At 44.2% G+C, this 22,030-nt stretch overlaps 1 protein-coding gene across 1 annotated transcript in view; it reads right to left on the reverse strand.

The window, feature by feature from the left end:
* The window catches only part of Fbxw8 (F-box and WD repeat domain containing 8), a 99,655-nt gene that overhangs the window by 35,020 nt on the left and 42,605 nt on the right, over window positions 1-22,030 (reverse strand). The window contains exons 5-6 of the mRNA XM_020163664.2: window positions 19,931-20,088; window positions 2,691-2,887 (exon numbers count right to left, since the gene is read on the reverse strand). Coding sequence (XP_020019253.1) covers window positions 2,691-2,887; window positions 19,931-20,088 — 355 coding nt within the window. The remainder of the gene's footprint in view (window positions 1-2,690; window positions 2,888-19,930; window positions 20,089-22,030) is intronic.

Raw genomic sequence — 22,030 nt, forward strand, 5'->3', positions numbered from 1 at the left:
TACTGTTGGTAACACTCATTCAGATGTCCAATTTGCTGTCCAAGACAGCAAATTAACTTTTGCTATAGCACTGTTTTGTTATAGCTAAACACTGAAAAAGAAAAGAAAAAAAAAAACTTAAGAGCTGGGGATGTAACTCAGTAATAGAGTGCTTGCCTAGCATGTACAAGGTTCAATTCCTAGCACTGCAAAAAATAAATAAATAAAAACTAAAACTGGGAAAACCTTACTATCCAGTACTAAAGGACAAATTTAATAACTTAAAGAACATCTGTCCATTGGAATACCATGCTGTTACAGAGGCAAACATGAGACTTCTTTATAAACTGACACAAATGGAATAAGCTGCAGACAAACTGGGAAGGGCAGGAAAGTAAGGTAAGGATTCCCAAAGTGCTAACACTGATGTGACAGGGACCAAGTGCGCGATGCACTTGACTGAAATCTAGCAGAGTCTGCCTTCATGGAGGGAACTGGCTCGTGAGATGAGGTAGAAGCAGAATTTCCCACTGTTAGTCTTACAGTGTCCTTCAAATTCTGAACCACGAGGGTGCAAATAACTATCCACAAAAAGGGGAGAGAGTATTGTTTTATAAGAAACTGGAAAAGTAAATCCAATTCACTTGGTTCCAAATTAGCTAAGTACACTTTAACAAATTTGTGTAAACACCAAAAATGTGTGTTTTACAAAAAAAGGATCAAAACATCTGAGTTACGTGTTCTTTCCTGGTGTGCATGTCAGGCAGTGACCCACAGAGGGTCCCCAGCTGCCCGAGGGCAGGAAGGGCACTGCAGTGCTCCGTATGCACTCCTGCTAGCACTTTCTCCAATTTGCACGGACTGAGGAGCACCCTCCAAAAATAATTTGTTTTTCTGCATCCAGGAGTGGCACGTTTTTCCCTAGAGCAGTTTCCATCAGGCTTCCACCTGCCTAAGTAAATTATGAGCACGAGCACTGAAGGTGAACCACACTGTGTAATTATGAAAATCCATGGTGTAAAAGGACAGCTTTGCCTGACAATATAGCAAATGAGTTCAAAAGCCTGAGTGCTGAAGACTGTCCAGAAGAGCTTGGTAAACATCCGGTGACTGTGCTAATCCACATGCCCAGTCACGGGAGTGCTAGCCCGACATCCTGAGCCGCAGGCCCACCACAAAGACCCGCACTCTAGGCTAACACTGCAGACCTGGGAACACTGCCACTGCTATTCAGGGAGCATAACTGGGAAGACAAAAAATGGTCCAGCTCTATGGGCCACGGGGTGCATTGTGCAGGGATACCCCGCAACGTTTTGTGGCAACCTCTTACCCAGAGTAAGAAATAATATAAAAAGTGTTATTAAACAATGTCTCCAGCAACGGCTGCTTGTTTCCTCTCTCCCCTCAAACCCACTTCTTATTTTCCTAAAATGACATTCAGCCTGACCATTTAACTTCATCGTGATGGTGGATTTCTGACAGACCAAGAGGCTCAAATTGACAGCGGTTGTGCTGCTTGCTGGGAGCTGTGAACTACTTCAAAAAGCTTCCAGTCTGTGCCAGGATGCCACCTTATTGCCAAGGCAGGATTTGCACTTTAGAGAGTGACTCTCATCTCAAGTAATTGCCTCAGTTCTTGTAGTTGTGGCTAGGCTACATTGTCTTTTAGCCAGAGACCAAATAATGAGCACCATGGTAGTTTCAAGAACAGGCAGAAATATTGTACTTCCGCATTTTTCTAGGAAAATCCCAAGACGAGAGGACTGATTCAAGCAGCTTAGCAGGAACATGACATGAGAACTGCAGTGATATGACCCTCAAAGGACAAGTAGCTCAGGGAGGGGAGGCAAGGTGGTCACGTTAAGTTCTTAAGCAGTTGTTTTTTTTTTTTTTAAAGTCAATTAGATCTAAGGAGATTTCCACCAAGGATAAAGGAGAGAGGTAAGAACTGGTTCCAGCTTAGCCCATCGATCCATTATTCAATACTTTCCTGGCTAGTGTCTAGATCATTTTGTTTACCCTAAATTCAGCAGACACAGATGGACTTGAGTGCTTCCTTCTTACATCCAACTCTCCTACCACAGACGGAAGCTCACACAAACTCAACTCTGAAACATGCTGACCGAAAAGAAGTCCTTAAGCTGGCTCAATGTTCTCAACCATGTCCTGGAACATGACTACCCAATTAACACTGACTTAAATCTATTCTCACTCAAGACTTTCTCTGACTTCCAGGTGAGACACCTTGGGTTGAAGAAAGGGTAGTATGGAAACCTTTCTTCCATATGGACTGGATGACACCACTGAACTCATTTTCACTTACATGTTGGGCCAGACACAGATCTTAGACTTCCAGGGGTGAGTGTCTACCATGTCAGTCTGAAGGAGGCTGAGGACAGTGGTGAGAATCCCTGAAGTCAACCCTGAGGTAGGGATCAAACCCAGGTCCTCATGAATGCTAGCCAAGCTCCCCAACACTGAGCTACAGCCTGGCCCAGCCCTGAGGTTTGAATCACAATGTCTTAGCTCAGAGACCTGGGACAAGTCAATTCACTGCTCTAAGCCTTGCTCAGCTCCCTGAAGAAAACTGTAGCAACTATTAAATAAGGAGGCCCAGGTGAATGGCAGTTGGTAACACCATTACTACTCAGTTTATTTTAGATCCAAAGATTCTAAGAATGGAAAATAAAATGACCAGACAAAAGGCTCACCAGTTTCTGAACTTCAAATTCTGCAGCTATCTGCCAGTGCCCTTCCTCACTGGGACACAGCATTACAACGTCAAAAGCAGAAGCCGTGGCAACAGTGACATCTTCCCGGCTGAGGGCTACGGCCTGTATCCTCGCATCATGCTCAAAACGATGAATGGGATACTTTCCAGTCCTCAGGTCCCAAACATTAAGAAATCCTAGGAATAAAGAAACAATGAGATTTCAAATTCACTTAACACATATGCCTACAAGAGAATCATGTAACCATTTGGTTCTTTAAGTTCACCGAGAGGCAGCTGCATGGAGATCACAGAGTCTGTGGCTATCTGCCCAAGGCCAGCCCCACTGCTTGCTAGCAGAACTAGGCAGAGGCACTCTGAAGCCATGAATCTTGATCCTCCCTGTAACACTGAAGACCAGAGGAAGCGAGCCTCCAGCACGCTGAGGATGCCCCTCTACTGTTCATCCACAAACCGAGTTCTATTTCCTATGACTTCTTACTGCCCAGAATAAAGCTATCCACTTTCCTTCTGTTTGCAACCTGCCTTCCTTCTTTATTATTTTTCTTGCCTTGTAAACTGGAAAATGGTTTTAATTTAGGCTCTTACTATAAAGTAACACTCAGCACACATAAGTAGAGTTAGAAGAAAATGATACTCTGGAGTTAAATGCTCAAAGGTAAAACACAGTGTACTCTTCTAAGAATTACAATAAACTGAGAGGATAAGAGGATCACAAGCGCTCCATGATACCTTCCCCTGGCAAAGACCTTGGCAAATTCTTTCCATTTTGACTCAGAGGCAAAAGATGTGCTATAGAAAGTGCCAGTGGTTTGACCATTAAATATGAGACGGCATCTCCTCTCCCAAGATGTCTCTTCTAAAAACTGCATGGCAGTTGTTTTGAGCCACCAAAACAAACAGTCAAGAGAAATAAAAGATGCCCTTTGCATTGAGTTTCCCAGTGTTGAGACCCTTGTTTATTCCTTTTCATACTGGGAGACGTGTCACTACACTAACTTTGCAAAAGAGAAGAAACAGAAGCTCTGAGTGGTTGAACAACTGGTCCAAAGCCACTTGGCCTGTGATGAGACTGAGCTGGAATTTAGCTAGAAAAGAGCAGGATGAGTGGCTCTATCTACAAGTATATAATATAACAATGGCTCCATGAGTAACAATGAACACCCCCAAACTCCCCCTGCGTTCTGCCAAGCACGGAAGCTATTTAACCTCGACTCACTTGAAGCACACATGGAGTTTATCTATAAACATACTTTGCATTATTAATCAACTATTGGCTTTTTTGGCATCATTTTTTCCAACAGAACTGAATGCAATAAAAGATGCTTCACCACAAAGTTGAATTTTATAGAGGTACCATAAGAAGGTTCTGGAAAAAGATATTCTCGGGCTCTAATTTAATGGTCGCACTCTTTCTGAGCACCTGTTGTGCTACCAGCCTTTCCAATTTCTTCAATTACGGCACATATAACTGGGTCCTCACTTTCAACGGCATCACTGCACAGTCCTCCCACATCACTTTTGGTGCATAAACATTTAGGGCTGTTATGACTTCTTGAAGAACTGACCCTTGTCACATCTCTGCTCTGAAATTCAGTTTGTCTGCTATCAACATACCCACTTTGGCTTTCTTCTGATTAGCATTGCTAGATTGGTCTTTTTACTTTGCCTTCTGTCTCTCTATTTAAAGTGGGGTTCTTATAGACAGCATATAGCTGGTCTTGCTTTTAACTTCAGTGTTTAGACTACTACATTCAATGTGATTATTGATAAGGCTGCTTTAATCTACCATTTTGCTGTTTGTTTTCTGTCTGCCCTACCCATTCCTTGCTCACCTTACCCTGTTTTTTTCTTTTTTGTTTTGACTATTTGGATTAATTGAATACATGTTTATTCCACTTTGATTCCTTTGTTGGCTTATGAGTCAGAATTCTTTATTGTGTTATTTTGGTGGCTGCTTTATGATTTTAACACACATCCACTTAGCACAGTCTACTCTTAAGTGATATCACAGAACCTCAGCATCTAAGAACTTTACGGCAGTGTATGTCCATTTCTACTCTCCCAGCCTTTGGGCAACTGCTGTCATATTTTTATTGTTGTATCATGTTATAAACCTTACACACATTGTTGCTTTTGCATAAGCAGGCAATTATCTTTCAGAGCGATTTAAATATGAAAACCAGACACTTTCATTTACCCATGTGACTAGCTCTTTTGGTGTTCTTCCAAGATTACTTTCAACAACATCATAAAATCCTACAGCCTCAGCAAAGTTTGCAACATCACTATATTGCTGGGTTTTGGATCCCAAGGCACGGGGTGGGGATAGACTCAGCAGCTCAATGGGGGGGGGGGGTGTTTGACTGAGGGATAATTTTATAAAGGTCAATTTATTAGTTAATATATTTGTATCAAGGCTGCACTTTTACAATCTGAAACTGCAGGGGCTTAAACAGTGAATACTTGAAGAATGAGAATGTTTTATACTATGATATCATGTTACTATGGAGCCAAAAAGGAATCAGCATAATAATTCATTCAGCCAGTAAGTACTGAGTCCCTGTTTTGTGCCTAGGCACTGGGAACGTTGCTGTGAGTAACACAAATTAAAACAAGTCCCTAGCTGTGAGGAGCTGCCATTCTAGTGGCACTTCCCAAGCATCTGCCTGGAAGCCCATGAAGGTGGAAGGAATTTGATCCCTGTTCTCACGAAACCCACACTGAAGAAAGATGAATGTCTGAGTGACTAAAATGTGAAACAATGCAGCACATAATCGGAAAGTACAGGCAAAGGGCAACAGGATAGTGGAAATGCTTAACTTTTTGTCATGTTGTCACACTATTTTCAGATCCAGACATTTCAAGTTGAACTGGGTCCACATTCACCACATGACTATTAAGGAGGAAGTGGTCAACGGCTGTCAGAGTCAAAGAAGTTCACTTTTAAAAATCTGAAGTCAATTCATTTGAACGACAAAGCTGTATCATGTTAAAGACACAGCAATAAAATGGAGTGGGCTTGACATTTGCGCACTACAAAGAGCATGAGTGTACCATTTCCCTTCCGATGCCCTCAAGCGGGCCAGTTGTCAGCGCAGGCTTGTATTGTGTTTTGGCAAACACCAGTTGGTTGTGAAAAACGTAAATCCTAGTGAAAGTGTCTCACACACAGAAGTTGCTGGCTGGAAAGGCTGAAGCTATGTCACAGAACCTAAGGGCAGGAAGTGCACCTGGAGGTTATAAGGAGTCAGAACCAGGAACTAAGAAGACATCTGAAACCAAGGCCTTTTGTGTGCACTACAGATCCTGTCTCTAAATTTGCCCTGCACCATTTCATTCTTCCTGTCTCTGCAGTCCTGCTTTCTCTTGTCTCCGAGTACATGGAAAACGGTACTCAGCCCGTTTACAAGATCTTCTACTTCAAGCACACAATGAAGTCTGAGTCCCAGTCCATGGAGGGGCCCCCACCCCTTGTCCAATCAGCTAAGGTCAAAAGATGAACTCAAATCCTAACAACGTGCCTACCTCTAGAGGAGCGGAAGGCGCATTGGAGCAAACTGACACCCAAAATTGTCTATTACAGTCATCCTGCATATTAAGCCAAGGTAGAACATGAAACTCTCTTAGCAAAAGCAAAGGGAGGCATAGGCAGCTGCTCAGTGCTTTAAGAAGCACATCTTCATTGCCATTTCCTGTACCTGGAATCACCCATCGGGTACGCACCCTCACAGCTGGAGACTATGGCCCCCATTTTGCCCCAAATCGAGTAAGAGAATGTACAGCAGGTGCCCTCCTTGCCCACTAGCAAAACCTCATCAGCTGGGAAAAGATGTTGAATTCTGATGGAGCACTGGGATGCAGCGACACCGTTTTGCTGGAAATACAAAAAGGATGCAGACAAAAGAGACTGGACCTTTCAAAAAATCTGAAAAACAACAAGGAGCGAGGGCCAAAGCCCCAAAAGTGGGCGGGGTGGAGCCTGGCAGTCCACCTGCGCCCTGGGCTCAGGACCCTACACCTTGCAGAGCAGCAGCTGGGCCAAAGGAACTCCACACTCACCCTAGACTCGTCATTAGCAGTGACATGAGTAACGAGGGCCAGGCTTTTGAGGAGACATAAAGCCTGCTCAGCAGCTGTGGATGGACACCCATGCCAGTCTGCAGCACACCCCTCCCACCTCCCAGAGGAGGCCAGCCAGAGTGTGGTAATGAAACTACACATAGTGGAAATGGGATCTAAATGACTTTAAACTGATTTATGTTAGCTTTTGTAAAGATTACTCGGTATCTGGAAAGTGCTACCACTGTGAAATAATGTTGACAATCCTTAAGACTGCCGCCTAATGGTACTTGCACAGAATATTTATATTCCTCGTCATGGGAACAAGGACCATAATGGATACCATTTTTGTTTTATTAGGGATGCATATTTAAATTAATCTGCTATTTGCCTAAACAATTAGCTGCTTCTGTTTGTGTGCACAAAGCCAAAATTGCAATTAGGCTTCCATCAAAAAGATAAGTCCCAACTAAAACTGTCCCAGTGGAGTCATAAGAGCTCAGGGCAGAACTTCCCAAAATTACTTTTTAGCATAATGGTAATTATGTTAATTGCTTGAAAGGTAAATAACTGCTGAACTGGTTTTGGAAAAAGATACAACTGGCATTACCCTCCCCTTTGATCTTTCCCATGCACCATAAAATTCAAACCAGGTTAACAGCTTAGAAAGTCATATGCTGCTCCCTTCCTGAGCTAGAGTTTGTCTTCTGTCCTTGAGGCCCTGTCGATCAGAACTTATTTTAGCCGTGAGTACCCAACCTCTGGAGCTTGCACAATAAACACCTGAAGTGCGGTCTCAGATTCATGATCGTTAAACAGACTGGATGGATTAACTGCGCTCAGAGACACTGAATGATGCTGACTCTTTCTAAAGATAACGCGATCTCAGTTATCACCATGAAGATAAACATGTCTGTCCAAGATTAAGCAGGAGTCAGAAGAAATTCTGCAGCAAGGGAAAAAGCATTTGAACATAAGTTTCAATTAGACCCATAGCACTCACTAAACACATAGGTCTTCATTCGTTAACTCCACACATCGCTCTGAAGTGTAGGCTGGAGATGTAAGGGAAGCATGAAGTTTGAGAGAACTGAGTTCTGCTCTCTGCTTGTAGGAGTTCAATATCGGTGCAAACAAGGGTCAGGAAGGAGGGCTAAATCATGAGGGTCTTGAAAAAAAAGCTGAGTGAAGCCCCCTGCAGGCTACAATGCGAAGCCAGACTCTGCTGTCTACTGAGGAAGGACAATAAGTAGGAAATATTCTGAAAGCTGCAGTTTAGATTTAGGTTAGAATTCAAATGGGCTTGAGTACCAGGGTAGGACTGGTTAGGATGTAAGCAAAGTAGAGAGCAGATATGAGATCAACAAAGCAGAAATGGAGTCAAGGGAAGACGAAGGGCAGATTCTACCTTGTACCTCTCAAGTTCAAAACAGAAAGGAAAGAACATCTGAAGACCAAGAATAGAAAATGAAGCTATAGTAAACTGAAAAGGAAGCAAAGTCCATTGTGAGAAGAGAGAATTCAGAGTGAACAAAGTTGAGGGAAGACAGGCTGATGGAGAAGCCAAAGAACGTGGAGCAGTTTTTCCACTAGGGAAGGTGAGAAGGCAGGTAGTGAGAACTCTCACCGAGTGCACAGCCTCCTACGCCAGCCACTTTCCCTACAATCTACCCAAGTGAAATAAGCAGCACAGAAGATTAGGTTAATAAAAACAAAAAGACATGCCTTTCATTATGTACTCTTTGGAAATACTTGAATTCTTTCTACATGTAACTCTATGTGAAGGGTATTATAGTTTGTGTGCACATCTGTTAAAGTAATCTGATTAGTGACAGGTGATTCTTTTCCAATCATCGTCTGTATCATTTTACAATCAACATTTAACTGTAATGTACAGAACTAAATTACAAATTCACATTCTACTTAGGGTGCACTGCTGGGTATGGTGAAAAGGAGACTACAACATCACTGCCACCACCTCCCCTGAATCAGAAGGGAGACGGACATCTCAGCATGCTAAAACAACCTTTAGGCATGTAACTGTCAAACAGCACCAATAACTATTGAGACTGAAAGCGGCTGTACAGGGGTTCACTGCACTATTCACTCCAATTTTATGTGTTTTGAATTTTTCATAACAAATGTATTTAAAAATAATAATCTTTTGCAGAGTTCTCTCTACCAAAAGTAAAAATATATGGCTAGAAGTGGTGGTGCACTCTTGTAATCCCAGCACTCAGGAGGCTGAGGCAAGAGGACTGCAAGTTCAAGACTGGCCTGGGCTAATAGCAAGACCCTACCTCAAAAAACAACATCAACAAAACCCCAAAAATTTAAAAACCAACCAACCAACAAGAAAGGCAAAAACGTATTAACTTGTGTCTAACTTTTTTTTTTTTTACGATGGGGTTTCACTGTGTTGCGCAAGGTGGTCTCAAACTCTTGGCCTTCTTGATCAAAAGTGACATTAGGGCTAAAGGTCTGGCTCAAGTGGCAGAGCACCGGCCTAGCAGGCACAAAGCCCTGAGTTCAAATTCCAGTACCACCCCACCAGAAAAGTGACATCAACTATACTGCAAAAGGTAATAAAATGGCACTTTTTTGCCTTTGCAAAAGTCAGATTTGTTGATATATAATTTACATGTGCAAAATCATCAACTTTCAGTGTGTGACTTGAGGAAAATGGCTGAGTACACATACCCTGTAACCATCAGCACATAGATGCCACCACCGGAGAAGTCCCTCACACCCTTAGTAGTCAGGCCCTAATGTCTAGTCCCAGCCCTGGGCAGTTAGTCACTGACTGTCTGCCATCAGTTTGCCTTCTTCCAGCATCCGTCTTCTTTTACTTGGATGTATGTTGTTATTCATGTGTCCACAGTTTGTTCCATTTTAGTGGCGTCTATGTAGCATTCCGCTGTATGGCTATACCACAAGGTATGTATCAACTCACCAGCTGGTGCACACCTGGGTTGCTTCCAGTTTAGAGTGACCATGGGTAAAGCCTGCACACAATCAAGTACAGGTTTTTGTGTGAATGTGCTTTTACATATATACAAGCATATAATTCATAGCTCTGCATGCCAGAGTGGGGATGCAGAAATGGAACTGTTCTCCAAAGTGCTTCCCTGACACACCTTCTCACCAGCATGCAGTGGAGCACTGGCTGCTCCACACTCACCAACACTGTTATCAGTCTTCTTAACTTCGGCTGCGGTAGCAGGTGTCGACGGTGCTGCACAGAACCTCATGACTAGCAACTGGGAGCTGTTCTCATGCACTGGCATTCATACACCTTCTTTAGTGAAGTGGCCACTGAGGTGCAACTAAGTTAGAAAGTTCTTTAGGTATTTGGATGCATGCCAGGTAGCAGATGTTTTGAAAGATTTTTCTGCCTATTAATGTCTTGGCTTTTCATTTCTTGATGGCATCTCTAAAACAAAGGTTTTGAATTTGTTTCTGTGTTTTCAGGAAGGTTTTGAACTTTGATGAAGTCTAATTTATCATTTTTCTTTTATAATTTGTGCTTTTTGTGTCCTAAGAAATCTCTACCCAGCCCAAGGTCACAAGATTTTCTACTTAGTTTTCTTCTAGTAGTTTTCCATGTAGAACCACAATCCATTCTGAGGTAACTTGCATACAGTAGGAAGTAAGGCTGGAGGTCATTTCAGGGGTGGGGAAGCACATAGCTACCCACTTGTTTCAACACCATTTATTGACAAAACTGTTCATTTCTTCATTGGACTACTTCAGCACCTCTGTAAAAATCCTCCATGGGTAGGTCTCTTTTGTGGCCTTTGTTCAGGTCCACTGATGTGTGGACCCATCCATGCCAGCACCACCCTGTCTTGATCACTGTCAGCTGACAGTGCATCTTGAAATCAGAGGTAGGGTAAAAAAAATCCTCCAACTTTGTAGGTTTTTTTCTACTTGTTTTTGGCTCTGGCATTTCACTTAGACTTTAAAACTTTTAGGTCTTAAACTTTTAGAATCAGATTATCAATTTCTCAAAAAAAAAAAAAAATTCTCCTGGGGTCAGACAGCATCTCCGGATGAGTAGCTGACACCACAGCATCCGCGCAGTCATGGTCCACAAGTACCCTGGCTCTCCTTCCTTCCTGACACTTGACAGTTTTCACATGCAGGCCTACACCTACTGTGCTGAATTAATCCCCAACCATCTCAGAGTTTCCAATGCAAAACCAATTTCTAGTTGTTTGTTGCCAACTAGAAGAAATATACCTGAGTCTTGTACACTTATATCCAGTGACTCTGCTAAGCGTGCTTGGTCTACTGACACTTCTGCTCAGTGCTTAGATTTCATTCACAGACACCATATCCATGGGTATTTTTATTTCTTCATTTTCTATCTGTATGCCTCGTGTTTCTTTTCCTTACCTTGCTGTGCTAACTAGAACCTCTCAATGCTGAGTCAAAGCAGGGTAGGAACCCCTTTCTCTCAGAAGAAGGCAGAAGGAAATTGCCTTCTCTCATTAAGAAAGAAGTTAGGTTAGGCGGAGGTTTTCCGTGGGTGCTCTTAAGAGAATAAGCGTTCTTTCCTGTGTTGGTCAGCTGAGAGTTTTTACCATGAAAAATGAGCTGTGTGGTGCATTGTTTCATTTGTGTATTAAAGAGCTGCTTGAAAGAATAAAGGTATCCCCACTCTCCCTCCCTTTGTGCAGCCCCCACATCTGTTCATCATCAACTGGCTCTCACCGAAGGGCTTCATCAGTTCTTAAGAACACATCTTCTGTAAATGGCATCTCTTTGCTTCTGTCTGAGAAGAACGTGCAGTCTGCCGTACAGGTCACCAGGCTCTGTCCACTTCTTTCCCCTGGTCTTTTCTCTGTCTGAATTTTGGATAGTGTGTTGGTCAGCTTTTCCCACTGTGAGGAAATCAACTAGAGAAGAAAGATGTACTTGGCTCCAGTTTCAGAGGGTTCTGTCCACGGCAGCTCCACCGCTTCTGGATGGTGGAGAGGCAGAACATCACGGTGGGGGTGGGGAGCGGGGAGCAGCTGGTGGGACAAAGCTGCTGATGTCACAGCAGCCAGAAGAGGCATAGAGCAATAAGGGCTGGGACAGGACATGCCCTCCCAGGCATGCTCCCAGTGATGACTTCCTCCAGTAAGACCCCAGCACCTAAGGCTCCCATCACCTCTCAATAATGATGTCACCTGGCAACCAAGACTTTTAGCACATGGCCTTTGGGTGACATTTCAGATCCAAACCATAACAGATACTGTCTTCTACTTTTTTTTTTTTTTTGGCAGCACTGGAGTTTTCAACTCAGGGCCTCACACTTGCTAGGCAGGTGCTCTACCATTTGAGCCATGCCCCTATACTAGCCTGAACCATGATCCTCCTATTTATACCTTTCATGTAGCTGGTATGACAGGTATGTGCTACCACACCCAGCTTATAGGCTGAAATGGGGTTTTGCTAACTTTTTGCTGGACTGGCCTCAACCTGTGATCCTCCCAATCTTAAGCTTCCTGAGTAGCTGTTATTATAGGACCGAGTCACCATGCCGGGAATGACAGCATCTATTTCTATGTCTCCAAATTCACTGATCTTTTCTTCTGTACTGTTGAATCCTTTGCTTACATCTAGTGTATTCTTCTCTGTAAGTTCCATTTGGGTCTTTTTACATCTTTTATCTCTTTCCTCATGTGCTTATGTCCTCCCACACTTGAAGCTCTGCAGCCTGTTTATAGTAACTATTTTAACATTCTCATCTGTTAGTCATTCTGGGTCTTTCTGTTAACTGATTGTCCTACTCAGGGTTCTACTTTCCTGCTTCTTTGAATGCTTAGGGGTTTAACTGAATGACAGACAATGTGAATATTATATTGTTGGTTGCTTGGTTCTGTTATATTCTATTCATGTGTTGGACTTGGCTCTGATGAAAATTTAAGACACCTAAAACCAGTGGGACTCTTTTAAGGCTTGCGTTACAACTTTTTCTCGAGTGGGTCCTGGGCAGTTTTTCTTACTACTGACATGTGAATTCCACATAACAACCCATGAGTTGTGAGTCCGTCCACTCTGGCTGGTGGAAACGCTAGCTACGCCTGGTCCCGGGTGAGCTGCAACAACCGTTGCGCCTCCTCCTTGCAGGCAGCTCTTTCCCTGGTCACAGGTATTTCCACTCATGTCTGTGCAGAGTGGTACTCAGCCAAGGACTGAGGGAATCCTCAGCAATCTCTGGGGTTCCTCTGCAGCTCCATCCTCTCTGGTATGCAGGCCCACAAACTCTACTCACCTTAGCTTCCCTGAATTCTCACTGGTGTCCCTGAAACTCAGGGACCCAGCCTCTCGCTTAAGTTTCCGTTCCTTGTCCTGAGCTGTTTCCAATTGGAAAGCTAGTGTAACTTCAGGCCTTCCACTGTGTGCTCCTGCTCTAAGGACCCACAATGCCCAAGACCCACGGCTTAATGCTGCGTCTAATCTCCAGTGGTTTCAAGCGGAGGAAATACAGTTCCTGTTACATCTCTTGATCTGAAACAAAAGGGTTTTTCTCTTTTTAACTTTTTATTTTGAAACAATTTCAAAATGACATAAAAGTTGCAAAAAGTCCTGAATATCCATTGTTCAGAGACCACTGCCAACTGTCCAGAAATGTCCTCTACTAAGAAAGAGTCCAATTCAGGCTGATGCATGGCACTGGGTCATCACACCTCATCTCTGCCAAGCTGCATTATTTCCTCAGCCTGTCCTTCTGATTTTTGTCTGAAAGAGGGGAGGCCCGTCATTCTGTGGGCTGTCCCTTGGTCTAGGTTTGTACTGTATTTCCCATGATTACACCAGGTTGTATACGTTTGACTGGAAAATTACAGAAGGGATTCCCGAAAGTAAGAGTTCAGTAAAGCCACCCCAAATGAAAGGGTTTAGATGAAATCTTGTACCATCAATTTGGCAAGCTGCTTTTTTTCTTTTTAAAAGAAAAAATTATTTCAAATTACTTTTATTAGTAGCTTCAAAATTCTTAAGTCACCGAAGGAATTGGTCATGTGCTCCAGGCGTTTCTCACATTGGAGAGCCCGTAGATCCCGAAGGGCGGGTTCATCTATGGACCCTGGCCTGAGAAACAATACATGGAATGGCAGTGCAGACGGGTGGCACTCGCTCACTCGCCGGGCACCGAGAGCCTGCCAGACGCCCATGCCGAATCCCACAGCTCCTCAGTCACAGGCTCAAAAGATACACACCTTGCGGGGCTGGTGTTTTTGAGACTGCCATAGACATTAATTTCCTAGAAATCTCAAAAAAACCACACTCCATCTATGGACTTCCATTGGAGGAGCACTGCCTCACCACCCAGTTACAATGCATACTTAGTCCAACATGTAAACGTAAGTATGATTTCAAGCTGCTCCCGCTGAAGAACAGGAAAACCTTTCACATACAACTGTATTCAGCCATCTCGTCACAAAATGAAGTCTCCATGGCCTGTCTATGGAAAAAACCCTCACACATCCCAGAACGTGCTGTTAGTCACTTTGAAGTTCAATGCCTTAAAAAATACTTCCTACATACCCAAACAACCTCAGCTCAGGACCACATTTAAGTTTAACTTCTTCTCTGAAAGTCTTTTAAAAATATGAGCACTTTTACTGTTCAGAAAATTGTTTAAATGTATAGGCGTGCCCTATTTTTTTTAAAATTCTGGTCAGAAAGTTGGTTCATGTGATCTGCTTGGCAAACGTCTGAACAAGAAGATTCCTGGGCCTAAGAAGAGGCAAAGACATGGGCAAGAACAGACCCTGAAATGTTAGGAGAAAATGACTGGAAAAGAAAGGTCCTGAAGACTGAGTTTCCCAAGCCACAGTCCCTTGTCTGAGTACCTCCCAAGGATACTCCCGTGTGGTAACAACCAACTTCCAAAACTTCTAGTTCGGGCTGGTGGAGAGGCTCAAGCAGCAAATGCCTGCCTACCAAGTGTAAAGCTCTGAGTTCAAACCCCACTGCCACCAAAACAAAACAAAATAAAAAAAATCCTTGTGCTTTGTGGGAGAGGGGATGTTGTTTACTGCATCGTGGCAACAGTCAAACAAGAGACAGGCAGAACTATTGCAGAGCTGATGTTTCCAATCTAACATAAAATTATAAATAAAACGTTAGAAGCACTAGCTCCAGGCTGTCTAACAAGAAGCGGGAGAGACCCACTCTGTCCACTGTTAACAGGGCGGCAAGTGAGGGGTCATCCTGCGTGGAGCCAGGGCTCAGCCCCGGACACGGAGCGGTGTGCGGAGAGACAACTGCTCAGGGCTGCTTGGGGAGTGGAGAAGCCGCCTTGCCGTGCCTGACAGCACCGCAGAAAGAAGGCTGTTGGCTGCCCTCGCAGCGAGGTCCTCACTCCAGCAGCACTGCCTTGCCTGTCCTCTCCCCACTTAGTGGACAAGTGGGAACTTGTTTGCGCTAGGGCGTGTGCGCTCTCCCTTCTCCTCAAGACAAACTCTGAAGAGGGAGCGGGCTGCAGCGCGCTGCCTCCCTGATGCTGTGGCTCAAGGCCAAAGGCAGGCAAGCGCGGAGCAGATGGAGTCCTGGCAAGGCCTCTGCCGTCCCTGCATTAGCAGCATCTGCTCGTTACTCAGAGCCTTCGCCTGCTCTAGCTAATGCTCCAGGAAAAGCATTTTGATTTGATTCATTTCGGGACGGTAACGTGCAACACAATTAGTGGTAAAATCAAACTGGAGGATGGCCAGTGCTGACAATCGGAAACAAGGCAGAAGAAATATGAGGCCAGTGGGTTGGAATTCAAAAAATCACAACTGTGGATCATCTTGCCAAATCTCGACACCCCAGGTGCGTGTCCAGAGCTCCTGCAGAGCAGGGAGGCAGAAAAGGACTTGGAGACGACTTACTTTCTCCCAGAGTTGCCATCTTCCCCTGGACAAGGTTCCTTCTGAGGAGAATACAGCAGAGACCACCGAGGGTCTCGGCGACTGCAGAGCTTCACTTTGGCACAACTAGAGGGCTGGAGTTCTTTAACTCATTTTATTATTTTACCCTTCTTTTTTGTGGAGCACAGTAACAAATTTTATACCGCAGACTCCACAAGGCAAACTTCCCTTTTGCCAAAGAAGTGCCAGTTCATGGCTCTTGGTAAGGAGGGAGGAAAAAATGTGCACTTGAATCTGTCTTGGCCCAGAATTAGCTGTTCACAAATATGTTGGTATAAATATCACAGTGTTCATGTATGAGACAAAGGATGCCACCTGAAGTCTGGGAAAGAAGAAGCTGGTGGTGTTTATCACAGAAATGACAACAACCTGACCAGGTCGGGAAGACAAGGTCAGCCCAAGAGGGAGCAAGGAGACTCAATGGCTCTCAACCAAACACACTTGAGACAAAGCCAAGGCTTCAAGGTAAACGCTGCACCCTTGCAAGTACATACTTTACTATCCAGAGTGAAGTGATCATCTTCCAAACAAGACACAAACGCAGAAGGGTGAGACTGACAAACCTAATGCAAATGTAAACTCCTGGACAGCTCAACTGAGACAGAAGATAAAAGTCCAAATGCAGGCCAAACACAAGAATTTCCTATGCACAAGTTTATGAAGGTGGCACTCCAGCCTGCAAGGGGAAGATGGGCTTTCGTGTAAGAGATGCTGGGAAAGGGATACGCTTGGGTCCATATTCCTATCAATCCAGGATGAACTCTCTATCGACCAAGATAAGAGATAAGCCAAGATAAGCCACAACAGTAACAGAAAAAACAGAAATAACTTCAAATAGCAGATATACATGTGAAAAAAAATTCAACCCCTCTCACACTACATGTAAATTAAAACTATATTCATATACCAAATCTTATATCAAATTGATAAATACCCTAAAGTTGAAAGCATACGTTATGGTAGAACTGAGAAAACAGGCACAGCCTCACACTTTACTGTAGGAGTTCAAAACAGCACAGCTTCATTCACACCTACCCTTTGATCCAGAAAACCCCTTGTAGCAAACTATCCCTCCGGTGCTCACATGGAATGTCATCTGCACAAAGTTCTCCCTATGAGTGTGTGCAACAGCAAACGAACAGATGCAACACAACTGCTCTTCAGTGAGCCACAGAGCTGTAACAACGGACTATTGTGGAGGTGTGCGCGACCTTCCACGGTACATTGTTACATGGAAAGAAAGCCAAGGTGTGGAATGACAAAGTAATATGCTCTCGTTTGTCAGAAGAATACAGTGAGGAGGAGGATATTCATATTTGCTTGTAATTGTGATGCCAAAATACTGGAAGGATATAACAAAAAACCAAAAATATGGTCACTTCAGAGTGGAATGGACAAAAGAGTGAAAGCAAGATTTCTCAATGTGTAATTGTTTATATTATTTTGAACCCTGGACCCTAAAAATACGCTACTTAGTAAAAAATTATTAAATTACAAAACAGAACTCATTTATGCATTAAAAAATTGAAATCACATGTACACAAAAAGTACCTTCTAGAAAAATAGACCATAAACCAAGTCCACTGAAGAAAAAAATAAATAGCAAACAAAAAAATAACTGAAATACCTATGACAGAGTTATTTCCTTAGCCCTTTGTTTTAAACCAGAAAAGCTAACAACCCAAAAGAAAAATGGATGAAAGACTGGAACAAGCAACTTGTAGGCAAAGAAATAAAAACAGCTAAATACACAGTGAAAAGATGTTTTCATGTACTTCTAATTAAAGATAGACAAAAACAAAAATACCACTTCCACTATCAGACATGCACGAGGCAAGCCACTCATCTAGTTCTGGTAGATTAGCCACTGCCTTCTTGAGGCAATTCGACAATATTTACCCAAATATAAACAACCCAGCACTGACTAATAATTTAGTTCATGCATACACTTGCACAAGTTCATCCTGATATCTGTCCAAGGCACTGCTTTCAACACTACTTTTAGTAACAAAAAAAAGAGCTCAGGTGCACATCATCAGAGGCAAATAGATCAATTATAGCACAGTTACACGATGCAATCTACACAGACACTAAAATGAGTAAATGCAATACAATCACCAAGGTATGTCATTAGGTGAAGAAGGCGAAGTACAGAAGAGTACAGAGAGCAGTCTGTGTGTAAAACACGAGAGGCTTAGAAGTGGGGAGGGGGGCAGGGAGCAACACTTCAGCTTCTTTTTTGATACATTTTCTTTTACAGTTCATATACAATTTTGTTTTTTAAATTTTAACTATGAAACTTTTAACCAAATATATGAAGTGTTTTGACAATAATATGCTAAGTATTTACCAAAAAAGTAGCTTCTTTATAGTATCTACACTGGTCCCCAATATTTCTGTGCAATAATAAGAGTGAGGGGGACAAAGACAATTCCAACACACACTATAAAACCAGGGGCTGGGATGCAGCTCAGTGGTAGAGCATATGCTTAGTTAGCCCTTGTTAATTCCCAACCCTTAGTATGCCATGTGTGCGCGCGCGTGTGTGGTTATGTGACAGAGATGGTGGGGGAAGTGGGAAACTGCAGGTGCACAGAACTAGGTAAGAAGTCTGAAGGTAGTAGTATAGGAATGCCCAAACACTGGACAGTTTTAGCTGATGGAAACAGAAGTTCAGTGGCCACGATATCCACCTGCCTGCTGTTCATGTGCCTAGCCTCCATTATGGTGGGAAGTGTGACTCTCCAGAAGCTTCCTTTGCCCACTTGCCTGGAGGTTGGACCACAGTGTACACACACACACACACAACTATCAGCCCATCTGAGTTTCACCTCAAGCTCCATCTGTGGGCTCACAAAACAAATCAGGTGCACATTTCTGCAAGTCTCTGTGTTCAATATTACACAACAGTACCACAACTGCAGCATAGCCAGAAGACACAATTACAGCTCTAGATTCACTACAGACTCCAACCTCAAACAAGTTATCTCGCTGGCTTCTCTACACGTCAACCTCCCTCACTCACAGAAGAGTATTTGTGTGCACACTCATGGGTGTGCATGGTAGATAGAGGCTATCAGGTGATACCAAAACTGTATGGTTCTAATTTAAAACTGACACAACTTTCACATATGCATTTTGAAAGAAAAATTCATGATCTGGAAAGTAGTGAACCTCCTCTAGCTGCTCTTATGCTATTTATCCAGGATCTCAATAACCATATATGAAATATTAATAACTACATCAAAAGCTTAGCTGAATTTCCATAGGCTAAATAGACAATCCAGCAATAGTGTCTAATAACATCAGACCAAAGCAGGAGAGTTCACTTTGCTAAAATAATAAAAATATTGGGGCTGTGAATGTAGCTCAGCTCCTGGGTTCCATCTCCAGAACTGAAAAAAATCTCATCTCCTTTATTTTTAAATGGTCTATAGAAAACTCTCCCATCAGCTACTTTGGCCTCATCCCTCTGAGTCAGCTGACGTGCACTGACTGAAGGTTTGCACCATTACCACGAAACAAACCCTAACATTCTGAACCCATTGTGATCCAACCTCCAGGCAAGTGGGGAAAGGATGCTTCTGGAGAGTCACACTTCCCACCATAATGGAGGGAAGCATGAACAGCAGGCAGGTGGATATCGTGGCCACTGTACTACTGTTCCCATCAGCTAAAACTGTCCAGTGTTTGGGCACTCCTACACTACTACCTTCAGACTCTTCTAACCTAGTTGTGACCCCACAGTTGCTCACGCACAAAGAATTCCCTCAGGGCCAGAGGCGGCACATTGCCGTTGGGCATCTTGTGTGGTCTGGAAGTGCCAAGAAAAGGTAGGTGCTGACTTTTCTTATTTCCGTACCTGTCAGTAGATTATCTGTCTATCCCCTTATCACTGCTCCTTTTGGACTGCACAGAGGATAAAGCAAAAGTAGCCCGAATGTTTAATATTTTACACCAGACAAGTTATTTGCTTAAGATGACCTGGCCAGCCTTGTGGAGTCTGGCACCAGCACCCAACCTGACAGTTCCAGTAGGAATTAAACACCAGCTTTAAGGGGTACCATATTCCAATGCCCACTAAGGCACTGAGGGTTACTGGCCAGCTTCTTCACATAAAGGCAGCAGTGTGCACGTGACGTGTGTGCCCACGTGGATGTATGTGGGGAATACAGGGGGAACCAGCCACAGCTGCTTAATTTTTGTGAAGCTTTTTCTTTCCTTAATAGGGAGGAGGGCTGCAGTTACTTACCATCCTCATATGCGGCCACCGCCAGAGAGCTGTTTATCCTCACAAAGGAGACGTATGGCTGCATTCCAGGCTCGCCCTCCTCATAGTCTGGTTCCAGGAAGGGGGCCACATAGTCCCAGGTGCGGGTGTCCCACACCCTCACGTCCCCTGATGTATATCTGGAAAAGAAGGACACACTTGATTCCAAAAGGGGTCTAGAGAAAGCAGGGTAGGCCTTCAAAGGAGAGGAGTGAGAGTTGGTGGGTGAGGAGCCCCTCCTGTGCCAACAGGGGAAATGTCAGCTGCACGACAGAAGGCAGGGAATGTGGTTCACATTCTCACAGCACAATGGCGACAACTTCAAACGAGAAAACTGTAAGTAGAAATCGGGCATCAGGATCTCCCTGCTTTCCCGTTTATACTGTTACAACCAATCTGCTGCCTTAGTTCTTCCGCTAGCAGAAGTGTATGCAAGCAACAGTATTCACACACAAACATGCACTGGAGGAGAGGCGGCAGTGCTGCTCTAACTACTGTCCACAGACACGAGCTTTCTACCACTTCACTCTGCAGCAGGTCTGATGCCTTGAAGACACGCTGATTTGCTGAAACTATTAAATCTTGCCCAGACAGTGCTGCCTTCTCATGAAGAGCTCCGGTCAGAACCTAGAGCTCCCGGGTGTCACCCACTGAGGGTGCAGGAGCATCTCTGCCCCAGGCTGGGCCAGGACCTGCTGGGACATGAGGCCCCTGGGGCACGGAAAGGCCAGATGCCATGGGGATCTTGCCTGATACCACTGAGGAGTTTAAGTCATGTTCCTCATGTCTGTTCCAGAGCGTGACTGCCCCTCTTCCCCCTGATCCTGGCAGGGTGGGATGGAGGTGCCCTTGAGAGCCTCAGGATGAGCCCAACACAGAGAGGCAGAAGATTCCAAGAGGCTCACAGCCTTCCTGAGGTCCCAGCTGTGGTCCCCTCAGGGCTAAATGTAGAACTGAACAGATAATACTGAACACTACCTCATCACTGAGATCTGTGACATGGTCCATGCACAGAAGCAGCTACAGAGGGTCGATCTCAGGCTGCTCCGTTTTGTTTTGGGTGGGACAACGCAGATGCTCTGCTGCCTGAACCTCACCTCCAATCCCTAATGACATTCTTAACTCTGAGTTGTGTGTGAAAGGAACTAGTCAACTCAAAGGAGAAAGATGAAAAGGATGGGACTGTCTCTTGTAAATACATAGAAAGGTAAGTGATAGAAAAAGAAACTAAATTAGAGCAGAGAACCAAGGAACTGAGGAGAAAAAAGCACAACCAATAGTTGCATTTACTCCCAAGGCCCAGGTTTGCTGTTTCTTTTATATCACACCAGGGGCTTCACGCTGGTCTCTGTGGTGCCCTCTTGGGGCCGCAGAGGGAGGAGCATGGAGTGCAAGACAGGATCTTAGTGGCCAGAGCTCCAGCTCCTGTATACCCCTTCACGTGGAGTTCTGAGGCAAAGCAACATCAAGAACCACGGAACAGGAAGAAAAACAAACAAAAGTGCCTGACCTTCTAAACCAGAAAGAAGTGAGCTGAGAAATACAAATTGTTGACACCTTCTCAAGAGATGAGTGGGAGGTCAGGGGGTCCACTGAGAACAACACTTCAATACCTAAAGGATTTTCCTCCCTAAAAGGTGCTGCCCAGCTTACACAGGGCCTTCATGCACCTGAAATGCACGGTATGCATGTGCTCTTCTCCAAAACCTTCAGTTCCTTGCCTCACCAGCTTCTTCCTGAATTCCTTATTTTTGTCAAGGGTACCATCCATCTTGGTTTGCTGGCACAAAAACAGAGAGACCCCTTAAACACCTCCTTTGGCACCATGTACCAGTGCTAAGCTCTTTCTGTTCTTCTCAGAGATGCCACCCTGGTATAAATTTGCCACACCGGCAGACTGAGCTCCTCCACCTGTGTCAGCCCTGCACACACCAACTCTCCAGAATACCTGAGCTCATGAGCCATCCTTCCACAACACTGCCTTCCCCTCGCCCCTTACACTGGACTGTGCTCCCCTACTATGGGCTACCTTACTAACCCCCTAGACGCTTCTCTCATGGCCCATATGTAATGTAGTGACCA

This window comes from Castor canadensis, chromosome 18 (genome assembly GCF_047511655.1).
Source record: "Castor canadensis chromosome 18, mCasCan1.hap1v2, whole genome shotgun sequence".
NCBI classification, from domain to species: domain Eukaryota; kingdom Metazoa; phylum Chordata; class Mammalia; order Rodentia; family Castoridae; genus Castor; species Castor canadensis.